The following is a 15,875-nucleotide window of genomic DNA, read 5'->3' on the forward strand; positions in this document are numbered from 1 at the left end:
ATTTCAAACAAATTATATAAAATAATGCCTTTGAGTAAACAAAAATTAGCCCTTTTAAAAAAATTGACGCTAGTTAAAAAGCTGGATGAACTACAACAGCTAACTATTCAAGAGGATAAAAGAAAACACAGGAACTTCATGATTTGGAGTCGCACCTACTCAAGGACTTACTATGGGAGGACGGTGCAGGCTCTAAGAATTTGTGTAGGATGTCGGTCGACAGCTAACTGAAACAATTAAGTAATATGTATTATAGTCCTGTTATCGGAAATGTTCAATGGAGACCCCAAGTTAGAGGAGTTTGAGTTATTTGGTGATCTGCAAAATATGCCACCAAGAAAAATGTACAAAACACGGTTCAATTCATTTGAATTAATCGACAAGAATTCTTACGAAAGATATCGTTGGGATAAGGAAACAGTAACATTTTTTCAATATTATTATTAGATTATGCAACCAATTTGAGGAATGACAGCATAAAACAACAATTTTGAAAATATTTGTATATATTGTTTTGCTTTGAACTGTCATAAAAAACCTTAACTTGGGGTTTTACTAAACACATCTAGAAAATTGACTATGAATAAGAGCTGTGTTTATTAAAATAACAAGCCTTAAACTAAAGATCAAGAAATCACGACTTAAGTAATTCTCTATAAATACGCCCCATATTATTTTAATTACAAAAGTTACTGAAATCCGAGCCCTATTCAGAACAGATGATTTTTATATGCATAACATAAGTCTACACAGTTGTTGTTGTTATTATTTTATTTTTTCCAATTGCATGCAAATAGAAATAGCACTAGCAGTACTAGCACTACCCGAACAATTCAATTAGTTGAAGCTGGAGAAGAGAGCTAGCACTGGCTACATGTAAAAATTAAATAACTAAACTATTAAGTGTCAGACGGAGAGGTGGTTTTGAAAATTCAGTCTGTCTTTTTTGAAATTAAAGTTACATATTTTATTACCTACGTTATTTTGTAAAAACTTTTACCTGCATAATATTGTTATAAATTTAATGCATTCAGTTCGTTGTTTATTAACAAATAGAAATGGAAAAGAAAGCATTAGCTGTTCACGAAAGTTTTGCTCGAAACTTAGCTTACAAGGATTCTATTTTGTGGGATGCGTAAGTCTCATTTGATTTAAAATATTTTTGTGACAGTTTTACAATTATAGATATATGCATGTAACTTTTTGTTTTATGTTTGTATCTGCTCTCCTAAGGCTCATTCCAAAAGTCGGAAGTAAGAAGGTACATCTGCTGGCTCAACTTTCCATTACCGCAGCACGAATTTCGACTCGCGGTTTTTTTTATTCGATAGATATGTGCAAATAAATAATAACTATAACAATTTTAGAGCGAGGAAACATTTATTTCTATTTTTAATTAATTTTTAAAGTTCACTTTTTTCCATACAAAACACTCAAAAATGGTTGATTTTGACATTTCTTCCCTGTTTTTTGTTCAGTGTTGCCATACTTGTTTTTTTTTCTTGTTAATTTCTTTTATTTTAGTGATCAAATGGAAAAGTACTTTGCATATACCCAAACTCGCACCCTAGCTATTAGTACGCCGTGCTATCAATTAAAAAAAACTTGTTTTAGGCTCAAAAAATGCAATACAAAAAAGTAGGGTTAAGTCCGAAAAAGAAAATATTTTTTTTTATGACTTAAAGTTGTTTCCTCGCCCTAATATTTAAAACATGTTCTATTGAGACCCCTATCTAACTGTAAAAAAAAAATCAGAAGGAAATTCGTGCTGCGGTAATGGAAAGTCGCCCCTTGTTTTGTTACGTATTTGTAATTTTTATTGCATTTGTGAAGTTGTGATTCGACGATGAGTCAGTAGAGGAATATTTTTTGAATCGATGAGAATTAGATATACGTTATTGTTCTTTATATTTTACTTTGTACCCCAGGTACCTTCTTATATTAAACTGTTAATAACAAACTGTTAAAATTTATTGCACTGGAAGCAGAAGTTTCCTAAAAGTATAAGAAATCATGATCTTAATGACGTAGATGAGTATACATATGTATGCCTATATTATATTAAAATAAAACAAACTAATTTATATTTTGAGTCGTTCATTTAAAGTACATACTATGTAGCTTGTAGGTATTTGGATCATGTTAATGAATGCGAATTATTTGTACTTTAAAAAACCTAAAAAGCTTGATTTGAATTTTCCATTATTAGTTGTAACCGGCATCTTCAAAAACCCAAGATTCTGTTTGTGTAAAATGCGGATACACGGAAACCATTTAAATAAAAGAAAAAAACAATTAATACCTATAAGTGTATTAAAAAAACGTCCTAACACAGATAAATCAACTAGGTACAAAAGTTTTTTTGTATCTATGTACAGTGTACAATAGCACTAAATTAAGCTTTATTTTATATTTCTTAATAAAATTATTCACCCCTGTATCATGAAATCCGTTCGTAATGCAAAATTGCATGAGATTTTGCACTACGAACGGATTTCATGATACAGTTTTTCGGGATTCGTAAAAATTTCCGATAACGATGGAATTCATGATAGGGCTGATGAAAGTTGAATAGATTTAAAAGATTTTTTTCTGGGTTGCGAGAATATGCTTCAGCTCTTAGGTTAGGTTAGGTTAGCGACAAAACTATAGCACGTACACATTTTATCAACAATAGCGTTGTCTTTTTTTACTCTATTATGAGTTTTACTGTTATTTAAGATAATTTAATTTAATGATCATCGTATTGTTGTAAAAGTCACATAGTAGTTGTAATTTTGTTAATTGTAAAATTTATGAAAATGGGTCGTAACAAATATCCCACCGATTTTAAAAAGAAGATAATTGCAGATTTTAATGCAGGTCAATCGGTGAGCAAAACAATGCACGATTCACCATTCCTTCATTTTGCCAATAATAAGCCGATTTAGCAATTCAGCTTGCTTGGAAACCAGGCATTATGGTGGAAGACCAAAGAAAACTACAATACTAGATGATACAACTATAGTCCGACTGGTTAAAAAAGACCCTTTTATTTCGGAAATAACAATTAAAAGTGAACTAGGCTTGTCTGTATTATTGTGTGTGTTATTCTCGGATGATTCCAAGTTTAATCTGCAAGATTCCGATGGAAAAAGACAAGTCCGCAGGCCAAAGATTAAACCCACGTTTCACAAGAGAAACAATAAAACACGGAGGAGAAAATTGTATGGTCTGGGGATGTTTTTCTGGTGCTGGAGTCGGCCGAATTCATAACATAGAAGGCATAATTGATCGCTTCATGTATAAAGACATCCTGCAAAACATCATGCTGCCACCCGCGGAGGAAGAGATGCCTTTAAAGTAGATATTTCAAAATGACAATGATCCAAAACACACGGCTAAGATAGTGCAAAATTGGTTTATGGAAAATAAAATCAACGTTTTGAAGTGGCCAACTCAGTCCCCTGATCTCATTGTGGATCGTCGGATTAACACCTAAGCTCACTTAATAAAATTCATTCAAATTTATTCAAGTTTTGAAACCTATTTAAAGAAATTTTAACCCAATGATATAAGGTGCAGGCTCAGACAATATAAGAAACTTCATTTGAAATCAACTTCATTCTTTGAACGTAAATTTTGACCAAGGCAACTAGTAAGTTTTTCAAGTGTCATGAATTTTAAATTCAGAATTTTACTTCGCAAACCACTACTTTATGTTCATAGTACAAAAGTAAGTAAGTACCAAAAACATTATTTTCTAAAAAACACTCCTCAGACAAGCTACAAGTCTATCACGATTTGTTTTTTGTATTGTAAAGAAATATTACTTATTTCTTTTCCAAATTGACAAGAAAACCATTTACAGAAAATACTTAATGGAGTTGTACTGAAAATAAATAAATCATAAAGTAATAAAGTTCAGCTTTCAGTTGAATGAAAAAGCATGAACAACTGTCATTTTGATAGAAGTGGACTTGCCTTAATAGTTTCCAGTCAACTTTCTATTAAAGTTGCCTTAATTGGAAGGTATTTTTTTTGTTAGCTGACCAATCAGAGGCTAAAAACTTGCCTTACCTTTAAGTCCCTTATGTAGCCTGAACCTGTCAATTGATTTCTAATCCTGACTTTAAAAATAGCTAAGATATTGTTTTAAAATTCAAACCAAGATTCTTAACTTTAAGTTTAAAATTTAAGTTAATTGACTGACTTCAAATTATACAGTACTGAAGACTTAAGTCTTTCTTACTGTATCAAAATTAAAGGCTACACAAAATAATGGTATTGCAATGGTTCATATTTATTGTAAGGATGATTCGATGTTTAAATTGAATGAAACAATCTATGTAACGATTATTTCGGAAAATTTAACTAAAGAAAGTATTACTTGAAACAAATAACTTTATACATATGTAGGTAATAAATTGAATATTTTGATTCATGTGAATGCTTACAAAAATTTAGCTGAAGTTATTTAATGCAATTTTTTATCAAAATACCATATTTTAAATTTTTAGGAGTGCATTTTATAAATTTGCTTTATAACAAAGTTTAGACCAATTTTGAACCAACATGGAAGAGAACATATTTTCAGGTGAACGTTTAGCTTTTAGCAGAATAGGACTGATCAATTAAAAAAAAAACCTCTTGTAACAAACCATTCTGGTTTAGTGCAAATAATTATGAACATTTCCCTATTAAGCCTGTAAACTGACCAATCTTTGAAGTTTTTCGTTTTCTTTCTCTATACTCTGCTCCCCATATGTTATGGCCGGATTTAAAAAATTCATACTCCAAAAGCCGCCCAGGAATTTTAAAACGTTTCATTGTAAAACTATGAGAAAAAACAGTGGCAAAATATTGCAAAAATCGGGTAGAAAGCTGTTTTATCAGCAAATAGGCTTTTATTTGGAAACAATTTTAAATTGTTTTGGGACACCGCAAGGTGGTGTTCTATCCCCTCTCCTCTGGAACCTAGTGGTGAATGAAATCCTAACTAGTCTGGATGCGGAGGGTTTCAGAGTGATAGCCTATGCGGACGACGTTGCTATAGCAGTTTCAGGAAAGCATCTTAATATCCTAAAAGAACTCTTACAAAATGCCTTTGACAGACTAATACTCTGGGCTGATCGGTGTGGACTGGGTGTTAACCCACACAAAACCGATCTGGTCTTATTTTCGAGGAGATACAAAATTCCATTTGTCAACCCTCCTTACATTAAAGGAATCCAATTAAAATTCTCAGACGAGGCCAAATACCTAGGTCTTGTCTTAGACAAAAAACTAAATTGGAAACGCAACGTAGAGGAAAGAGTCAAAAAAGCTACTGTAGCTCTCTTTTCTTGCAAAAAAGCTATTGGTAATAAATGGGGTTTACAACCCAGAATCACGCATTGGCTATACACATCGGTAATCAGACCGATTTTAACGTACGGTGTGGCAGTATGGTGGACTGCTTTAGAGAAAGGTATAAACAGGGATAAGTTGAATAAAGTTCAACGTTCAGCCTGCCTATGTATAAGCGGATCGCTTCGCACGACCCCGTCTGCGGCACTGGACACCTTGCTCTACCTTACACCTCTTGACATATTTAGTAAACAAATAGCTGCAAGCTCTGCTATCCGCCTCAATGCTTCGTCGCAGTGGACTAACAACAACATTGGCCACTCCGTAATTCTAAGGTACTTATAATCAATTCCAAAGCACACAGACTACACCATCCCCCAACTACAATTCGATAGGAATTTCCAGATTTCTATACCTATCAGATCTTTTTGGGAGGATAGGACATTCTTAGAGGATGAGTCAATCCACTTTTACACAGATGGCTCAAAGACCAAGGAAGGGGTTGGTGGTGGTGTGTACTCTGAACGACTGAAATTAAGTCTCTCATTCCGCCTTCCCAATCATTGTAGCGTGTTCCAGGCGGAACTTTTGGCGATTAAGGAAGTCTTGTCTTGGCTCAAAGAAAACGTGATATCAACATCTGATATCCGTATTTTCTCCGACAGCCAGGCCGCTATCAAATCTCTGGACTCAGTCTCTACAAACTCTATAACAGTCCATAACTGTCGATCATCTCTAATGGAGATGGCGCAACAGTTTAATATTCACCTTTGCTGGGTGCCGGGCCATAGAGACATTCCAGGTAACTGTAAGGCAGATGAACTCGCCAGGAACGGTACAGTACAACCCATCCTACCACGTCTGGCAAGTACTGGCATACCAATCGCTACTTGTAAACTGCTACTAATGCAAGACGCTGTGAGGAGGGCAGGCACCAGGTGGACCAACATCACCACGTGTCAAGCCACAAAAAACATCTGGCCAACACTGGATTTAAAACGTTCAAGGTGCTTGCTCTCTCTAAGCAGATCGCATATAAGCTCGATAATAGGTGTCATAACCGGACACTGTCTAATAGGAAAGCACGCCATGAGACTAGGCGTATTCTCAAATGACTTTTGCAGAAGCTGTATGGACGAGGAAGAGGAAGAAACGGTTCTTCATCTTCTCTGCACATGCCCTGCTCTAGCTCGAAAACGCAAGAATTACCTAGGAGAATTCTTCTTTAACGATCTAAACGATCTAAATCATATCGGGATAATCAGCCTCTCACGTTTCGTAAGAGACTCTAACTGGTTCCATTGAGCTTAGGAGGAAGCCTCAAGATTCATGTGGTATCACAATGGTCCATTAAACTGGCCTAAGTGTGTCCGTTCCATCTTGGACAGCCACTATAACCTAACCTAACCTAACCCTACTTTTGTATTATTTGTATTTAATATATTATTGAAACTAAAAAAATCATTTTATTAGCACTTTGCTCTTCTCAATCACATGAAAGGGCTCAAAATAAAACTTGTTAGTGTCAAAGAAAATCAAAGATGGGGGCCTTAGCCCTTATATCTTTAATTACGTTAAAGCTTTTCTTACAAATTAAAAAATTTGTGTAAAAACTAATAAAACCTATTCTGCTACGTTCAGATTACAGAACGGAATACCTCAGGGATCTCCATTATCTGTCGTTCTGTTTTCTGTTGCATTTCAATATATATGTGAACTTTTAACAAAGCACAAGTCTTTAAAATACTGCCTCTAGCTTATGATGTACATATTCTCTCTAAAAAAAAATGTTATGGAAATCAAAAATTCACTCACAAATGCTCTTAATGACATTTTAGAATGGACAGTTTCTTCTGGAGCTAAACTTTCGTTACAAAAATGCAAAGTCCTACATGTATGTCGCAAACATTTTTGTACACCTCTGTCAATTAATATAAATGCAATAGAAATTGAAAATGTAACAAATTTAAATATTTTAGGACTCATATTTAATAGTAAATACAATTATTGGCACAATCATTGTTTAGATCTTAAGAAATCTCTAGCTACAAGGTCTAATATTATTAAGTATCTATCAAGTAGCAAAAGTAGCGTACACGTAAACACCCTTTGTAATATAACCAAACAACTAATATTGAGTAAAATAGATTATGGTATTTTTATTTATGGCAACGCTAAGAAATCAACACTCGGGATCATTAAATCAATCTACCACCAAATAGGAAGATGTAGTATTGGCGCCTTCCGCAATACTCCCATCAAAAACATCCTGACAGAGGCTGGCCTCCTCACTTTTGAAGAGCCAAGAAAAAAATTCATATATAAACTTTATGCTAAACTGATATTTTTGTTAAACTCGATAATCGACAAAGAAGTCAACCTAACATTGAACCGGAAAATAAATTACAAGACGCCATCAGCCTTTTTCACCATCCTTCAATCTGCTAACTCTGAATATCCAAAACAATCTGCTCTACTTGTACCTTCTTGGCTCATCGACTCCAACTCCTCGCTTCTCAAAGAAAAACCCATACAAACGTTGAGATATATCGGAAAATTTTTTTAAGGATTTTATCTGAGCTCAAGTCCAAAAACTGGAAATTTACTTTCACTGATGGGTCCAAAACCTCAGAGACTACAACGTTTGCAATCACAAATGAAGACGGTAGCACGATATTTTTTGGATTACTTCCACAAAATGCATCCATTTAAACTGCTGAAATTCCAAACCCGCAACCTTGCAAGCAAGTCACCAACCTACCTCTATAATATTTACTTTTACACCAAGAATGACGTTGTGAAGAACCTCACACGAAAACTTGTAAGCACACAAGTAAATGAATGGAGAATTTACAATCATTAATACGTAGGAGTGAATCCAACAAAATCAAAATCTGTATACCCTACAAACTGCAAGAAATCAAAAATAGAAAACTTCATCCGACTCCGAATTGGCCATACCTCTGCCACCCACCTCCATCTTCTCAAAAAAGAACCTCCTCCCATCTGTACTACATGCAATGCTACATATGACCTCCAACACCTGCTCTAAAACTGCAACAGAATTAAGCCAATCAATGAGAAAATTCTAAACGGAAACGACATCATCCAAACGCTGAGATACTCAGTTTGTCAAATATAATTAAGATCAATGATATTCTTTTAGAAATTGAAACCAATATTTAAATGTATGTGTGTAAAATTAATTATAGAACGCAACTACAAGCAACTTCCGAGCAACTACAGGGACATTTCGATTCTGCCATGTCTTAGGAAAATATTCACCCATCTTTTATACCAAAGGTCGACAAAATGGGTTGAAGAGAATAAACTCCTTAGTTCTTTCCAAGCCGGCTTTCGAGCAGGATTATCTACAGTAGACCATGTATTTGCTCTTACAAGCATAGTAAAGAATTGTTTTGAAAAGAAAAAGAAAATTTACGCCTTTTTCGTTGATTTTCAGGCGGCATTTGACACGGTGAACAGAGACTCTTTAATATATAAATTATCTACTTTGGGTTTATCCACTAAATTAATGACATTGTTATTTTGGCTGATAACCTCACATCTTTACAGCTTCAAATTAATAAACTCATAAGATTTTGTGATTTGTGGGATCTCAATTAACGCCACAAAGTCAAAAATAATGATTTTTGAAAGTACTCAGCGAAGAAGAGCTCCCAATGAAAAATGGTTTTTAGATCGCGAACCGTTAGAAATAGTATCTCAATACAAATACTTAGGTTTTCTAATAACGTATAACCTTGATCTCCGCCCTCATGTTAAAGAAAGATGTATTGCTGCCAAAACAGCAATTAATCTCATGTGAAGTAAATTCTTTTGCAACAAATATGTCGATGCTACTGCTAAGTTTAGAGTATTTGATGCAACTATAAGAACGTGCCTTTGATACGCAGATCAAGTTTTTGGCTATCGAAACATGGAGGAACTCGAAGTTGTTCAACGTTTCTTTTTCAAACGCATTTTCCAACTAGCTAGTTCAACTCCAACGTTTGCTATCTACGTAGAAACCGGTATAGCACAAATATTCCTAGGCAATTTAAAATCAAATGCGGACTATATTGTTAAAGTTATGAATAGACCTGATACAAACCTTCACACAAAAAATAATGCAATACGCACTCCGATCTCAACTATCGCCTTTTAAAGAATGGTACGAATTGGCTAATCAGAATTGCTTTAATCTAAATCTTAATAATACACCTCTAGCCGATTAACAAAAAGTTTTCTATAAATGCATAGTAAAGATAGATGACTCTCTTTATTTACAGTGTTTGCATAGAACTCAAACTTCTAGCACTAGACTCATATACAAAACACTAAGCCACACATTCTACAGAAGTAATTATTTTAACGAAAAATTATCTATAAAGCAAATGAGCCTTATTTTTAATGCAAGAACTGAGATGCTGAATTTACACTATAAGCCACATAGAGTAGACCTTGATCCAAAATGTACTTTGTGCAACCGTAATGAAATTGAGGATGTGTACCACTTCTTAGCTGTTTGTCCAATGTTACAGGAAATTAGAAAGCTTTACTTTTTACAAAACATTCTAACACTTGAATATACAAAGCAACTCTTAAATGGTAATCTAAATTGGAAACCCCTATGCTCCTATATTAGTCATGCTTTAGGTTACCGTAACAGTTTTATATAGGTATTAATTACATATTTGATAATGTGTTCCAATTTCTCTTTTTTTTGTTGTAATTATATTTGAAGATTTAATTAAATTTTTTTCTTTATTTTTTTTTTTAAATATTGTACTATAGAATTAAATAAAATGAATGAACAAACTACTATTTTTTTATCATAGTTTATAACTTTTTAACTTTTTCACTTAAAATAAGTCAATTCAGGCAGACGTCAACATTTGCCATGCTTTTATTCTTAGCTATTAAGAGATTGTACATTTATCGAGAATAATAAAGAATTTATAATAATAAAATAATAATAGAACGGTAGGTCTTTGCAGCTAGAAGCTCAATAAATTTATATTAGCATGTAATTTATTACTTATTTAATAAATATATAATAATAAAAGCTTGTTACATTTCGTTGAATCTTAAAAGTTACTCAGCCCTATCATGAATTCGATCGTTACGAACGGATTTCATGATACAGTTTTTCGGGATTCGTAAAAATTTCTGATTACGATGGAATGCATGATAGGACTGACTAATCCAATTTTGCCAATTTTACTAATAAGCCTAAAATTAATTAAATAATTTAATTTACAATGAATAGAATGTTTTGAATTTCTATTATTCAAAATAATTGTAACAGTTGTCGAATACTAGTGAAACCTTTTTTTATTCTAAATTGTTCAAGGAGAGAATTGTATTTTTCAATTTTTAACTTCAAGTTAAATAGCTCGTGTTTCGAAGTTGATTGATTATTATTTGTTTGTAAAAAAAATATGTATGTATATGTTTTGGATTTAAATAGTTTTAAAATTATCTATATTCTTAAAATTTTGTACATGTGTTTTCCTTTTTTTATTCCAGCTACACTCCGGAACAGTTCAAATTGTTTAGGGAAAAAATTAACGAACTGTTTCGCGACAATGAACCAGACGTAGAACCTAGTGCATGTAGAGCAGTTGGAACTTCTCTAAAGACACCAAAACCAAAACCGAAACCAAGCAAAGCAATTGTAATAAATTTTAACTTAATTTTATAATATATAAGGCATATTTTTTTTATTTTTATTTTTTAGGAAAAAATTCGGAAAGCTGTTTATAAAAGTACCATATCACAAAGTAAGTTTAGAAACAATTTGTTAAGCTTTTCATTATTCAAAAATGTTTTTATTTCAGCTAAATATACAAATAAAAATCTACTAGCCACTTTTATTTTGGTAACAGTAGCCGAAGGCACAACTTATTTGCAGGCCCGTGAGGCAACTAAATTTTCAATTCATTTAATAATAAGAACGAGAAAATGCATCAGTAAGTACCTTGTCTTTTTCCCTGAGCAAAATCAATGTACTGTAGAGTGTAGCTGGGTATTTATTTAACTAATTTATCAAATAAATTAGTTAATATAAATCTATAGAATTATTTATTGGTGTCTCACAGTCTTTACTTCATATGCAAAAATAACAAAGGTGAATTTTGTTCGTTTCAGATATTGATGATAGCTCAAATTGCTGCATGATTTTCATTGACGAAATGGGAAATGTTTATCAAAATTGGAATCATTTTATTAAGACAAATTGTTTGCCAGAGGGTGTGGCACTGGCTCCTTCTCAAGGGGTTTACCAATTCGAGAACGACAATGACAATTCAACGGCGAGGGTAAATAAACTACTAGTTTATAAGTCCAACAATTTTGCATATAAATACAAATATTATGTAGCTTGTTCTTGATTCATGGGTTACACCTGCAAGCAGCATCACTAAGAAGGCTGCAGGCCATGCAGACGTTGTTGCTGGAGTTGGAGGATTTGCAGCTGCATCAGGTACAGTGGCAGCCCTTGCTTTTCCAGTTGTCTTTGCACCAGCTTTACCAGTGCTTGCTGTTATTGGTACTGGGGCTGGGGTCTATTCAGCCATTCGTTCAGGTTGCAGTTTATTGTCACGCAATGATCACGAGCAAAGTATAGCTTTGACTAATTCATCAGCTAGAGGTGCTTGGCTTGGTGTTGCTTCTGGAGCACTTGCTGCTTCGTCTTCTCTTGCCACTAAATCCTTAGCTCGACTTGCTTTGGCGGGAAAAGAAGTATCAGTGGTAAGTAAAGATTTTCAAACTCTGTACCATGAAACAAACTTACACTGTGTTTTTTTGAAGGTCCGCGAAGTAGTTGTTAATGGAATGAACATATCAACAATGCTTTTATCTGGTACAGGAGTCGCAAATGGTGCTTTAGATTTGATTTTGGTAAGCATCAATTTCATCTATAATTAATTTTATTTTTTTAACATTAAAATGTTTGTATTTGTATCAATTTTTTAGAAGTACAATGATGACGAAAAAATTACTGGATTAGATGTACTGCAAGTTGCAGCTTCTTTAGCAATCTTTACTCACTCCGTTTACAATTTCCGTTTGGCATCTACGATTGTTGCACAAAGTCGTGACTCAAAAGTAAATTCCTACCGAACAGAACTCAGTAATAGACAAAGGTAGCTCAGTGCTTTGATGTTCGACCATTGTTTTATACTTTTTTTTTTTATATACTACAGGAAAATGTTCGATAAGCTCTTTAAAGAAACGATACGTACACAAGGAGCTTCAAAGGGTAAAATGGACATTATTCGTTTGATAAATGAAGTACCTGACCGACAATATCTCAACGACATAAACAAGATTAACAAAGATCTCAACAGAAATAAGATTCGTGTTAGCGCTGGTCAGAATGGCCATATTGCCTTAAATGACGAGGTTCAAGTTCAGTCTGGAGATTTGCGCAGTAGCGTTCAACATGGTGTCGGTGAAAATATTTTAGGGAAAGTAAGCCAGCCCATACCGGATTCACATCAAACGATACCGAATCAAGAAACATTAAATATTTTGACACAAAATGCCTTTTATGAAAATACTAACACTATCATCAATTACTGTAAAACTGCGTTTCAAATCGCTTCACCACTTATCTTAAATTCCGAAACATTGCAAGATTGTGTGAAAAATATAATTGAGAAAGTTGGCGAAAAGATAGCAATATTTATTATTGAAAAATCAAATGAATTTATCGTAAAATACGGAAGAACTATTGAAAATTTTCTTAAAACTAAATTACATTTGGAAGATGTGGTATGGCATTTATATAAAAAATGTGAACAATCATTCAGGACATTTACAATCGAAACAATACAAACAAATATTCAACTGATTTTCGAACAGCTTATAGCTTTTTACGAAGAGATGTCTAATGAAAGTAGTACTTCCCAAAAAATAAAGTGCAAAATTTGTAAAGGATTTTATCAAATTTGTTCTATTTAGTCTTTTGACTGAACATATCACAAAAGCACAACAATTACTCACTATTATAAGAAGATATTACAAAACACAACTGCATAAGATGTTAACAAAACGGTGCCTTATTTTTAAATTTTAAATAAATGATATTGAATAACTTAGAATTAAGGTAACTCATTTTTGGACTATTTTAGTGCACATGTCCAACGTTGTCTCAAAGTTAGTGTTTTTTTTTTTAATTTAAAATGTAGTATTAACTTTTACAGAGAAATATAATATTCAAATAAAAATTGTTTTAACATTGTTTTTAAATATTAAATTAATTAACTGCATACTTTCCGCTCAAACTTTGGCAGTGTAAGATTTTTTTGAATCCCTTGTTAATTTTAATTTTATTTTACTTTGGTGTTAAATTATGATCTTCAAAAACGTTTGGTCCTAGAAAGTTCTTAGCGCTTGATTTGTATTACGAATTTTGGGTTTCGACCCTTATGTATGTGTTAATATTTTTTAATTTCTGAAGAAATAACAATCATATACATGATAAGAATACTAAGCAAATATTTAACAATTTATCACTAAATGTTATACAGCCAGTCAGTTTGTTCAAGAAAGTGAACATATTTAATATGAATTTAAGTTGAACTTTTGTTAAATTTTTTGGAAAAAATACAATCACTTTTTTCTTGTTTACATCAAGATGGAAGGTAGATACAGTGTTAGCCAAAATAAAAGCAACTTTAATTGCCGCGACTATCAAATAATAAAAATACAAAGGGGTATGCTCATTTTCGGCCCGGAGTGTACACCAATGAATTTGATATCAAATTAAAGGTGGTTCTAAGCCGGATATATCTGCAAAAATATTTTGTCGATAACTCATGGGAGATCCGAGATATTTGAGATTGAAGTTCGAAATGTCCAACCATTAAAAATCAGCACTTTATCGACATAAATGCTAATATCTTTGGATATAGAAAAGCTATTGAAATCAAAAAGGTATTAAAATAACTTTAATCAAACCTTTGAATAACAGCATTTTTAGGCAAACTTTGGTAGAATAATATCTTTTAAAATTCAATGATGATATTAATTTTTTTTGGCACCAATAAGTGGCTTAGTTCACAACCTTTATTTTCATATATAATTTTTTTAGGGTTTCTTCAAAAATGTATTCATTTTAACAATAATAATTTAAAAATATGCTCCTTATATACAAAAAAAATCTTATACCTAACACTATAATGTTAGAAGAGTAGCATGTAAGCGGTATAAGCTTAACATACAGCAATAACTCACGCTATTAAATATATGTCAATAAGTTTTTTTCCGTCTCCCAGAAGGTTTGACCTCTACAAGATATGCTAAATTATTACGTGGTAGGATTCAGAGCAGGCATATATGCTGGAGAGTATATTTTGTTTACATTTTATATAATAATAATCAACAGGGCAGAAAAGCAATTAAACAATATTATTACAATTGCCTAGTAGGTCGAAGAACGGTTGGATGCTGCGTTCATGTTATGACCATTATATGGTTTTAAGTTGGGGAAGTATGAGAGTAATTTAAGTCCCCCTTCTCAATTTTTAAACAACCTTTTAGTGACCTATGATTCAGATTATAATTATGTTTTGCCAAACCCATTGCCATTAAAATTATTTATTTTTCTTTGAATTATTATTTAGTTTATAATTATTTATTATTTTTCTTTAAATTATATTAATTTTGTTTTGTCGATATTGTGATAACAACTTCTTTTTTTATTCTAATATTTCCACCACTTTAATAAGAATTATTTATTTTTTGTTTTAATTTTTCCACTATTACTATTTAGGAGCATATTTTTGAATTATTATTGTCAAAATGAATAAATTGTTGAAGAAACCCTAAAAAAATTATATATGAAAATAAAGGTTGTGAACTAAGCCACTTATTGGTGCCAAAAAAAATTAATATTATCATTGAATTTTAAAAGATATTATTGTACGAAAGTTTGCCTAAAAAATGCTGTTATTCAAAGGTTTGATAAAAAGTAACTCAAAATATATAAATCATAGAAATGTTATTTTAGTTTCATTTAAAAGATATTTTTGACACCTTTATTTTAATACCTTTTTGATTTTCTTAGCTTTTCTATATCCAAAGATATTAGCATTTATGTCGAAAAAGTGCTGATTTTTAATGGTTGGTCATTTCGAACTTCAATCTCAAATATCTCGGATCTCCCATGAGTTATCAAGAAAATATTTTTGCAGATATATCTGGCTTAGAACAACCTTTAATTTGATACTAAATTCATTGGTGTACACTCCGTGCAGGATGTCCCTTATAAAATGAGCAATCCCCTTTAGGTGTCAATTATTGTATATTTTTGTTTTTAAAATTTAAATACAAATTTACAGGATCTTATGAAAAATTAAATAAAATGGTTTGGTAATAATTTATTAAATATAGCACAGTTAGTTCAATATTGAACTGGTCAAAACAAAAGCAACTTTTAAAAATACATTTTTTTTTTAGAATCGCTAAAATCTAGCTCGATAGCAAATCCCTTGTTTTAAATCACTTCAGCTCATCTTCGAGGCATGAAGCCAATT

The 15,875-nt window shown here is 32.3% G+C and overlaps 1 protein-coding gene across 2 annotated transcripts; it reads left to right on the forward strand.

Moving 5' to 3' along the window:
* Positions 1 to 832: 832 nt before the first annotated feature.
* Positions 833 to 13,574, forward strand: LOC129945548 (uncharacterized). Of its 2 annotated transcripts, XM_056055358.1 has the most exons (10): positions 833 to 1,135; positions 1,234 to 1,261; positions 10,861 to 11,008; positions 11,072 to 11,114; positions 11,172 to 11,303; positions 11,482 to 11,651; positions 11,713 to 12,084; positions 12,145 to 12,234; positions 12,310 to 12,479; positions 12,540 to 13,574. In XM_056055358.1, the coding sequence occupies exons 1-10, from the start codon at positions 1,132 to 1,134 to the stop codon at positions 13,297 to 13,299; spliced, it is 1,917 nt and encodes a 638-aa protein (XP_055911333.1). In that variant the 5' UTR covers positions 833 to 1,131; the 3' UTR covers positions 13,300 to 13,574. The 2 variants fall into 2 exon arrangements, with proteins under 2 accessions (XP_055911333.1, XP_055911332.1); XM_056055357.1 differs by lacking the exon at positions 1,234 to 1,261 and having other exon boundaries at positions 834 to 1,135.
* The last annotated feature ends 2,301 nt before the right edge of the window (positions 13,575 to 15,875 follow it).

This window comes from Eupeodes corollae, chromosome 2 (genome assembly GCF_945859685.1).
Source record: "Eupeodes corollae chromosome 2, idEupCoro1.1, whole genome shotgun sequence".
In the NCBI taxonomy this organism is placed as follows: domain Eukaryota; kingdom Metazoa; phylum Arthropoda; class Insecta; order Diptera; family Syrphidae; genus Eupeodes; species Eupeodes corollae.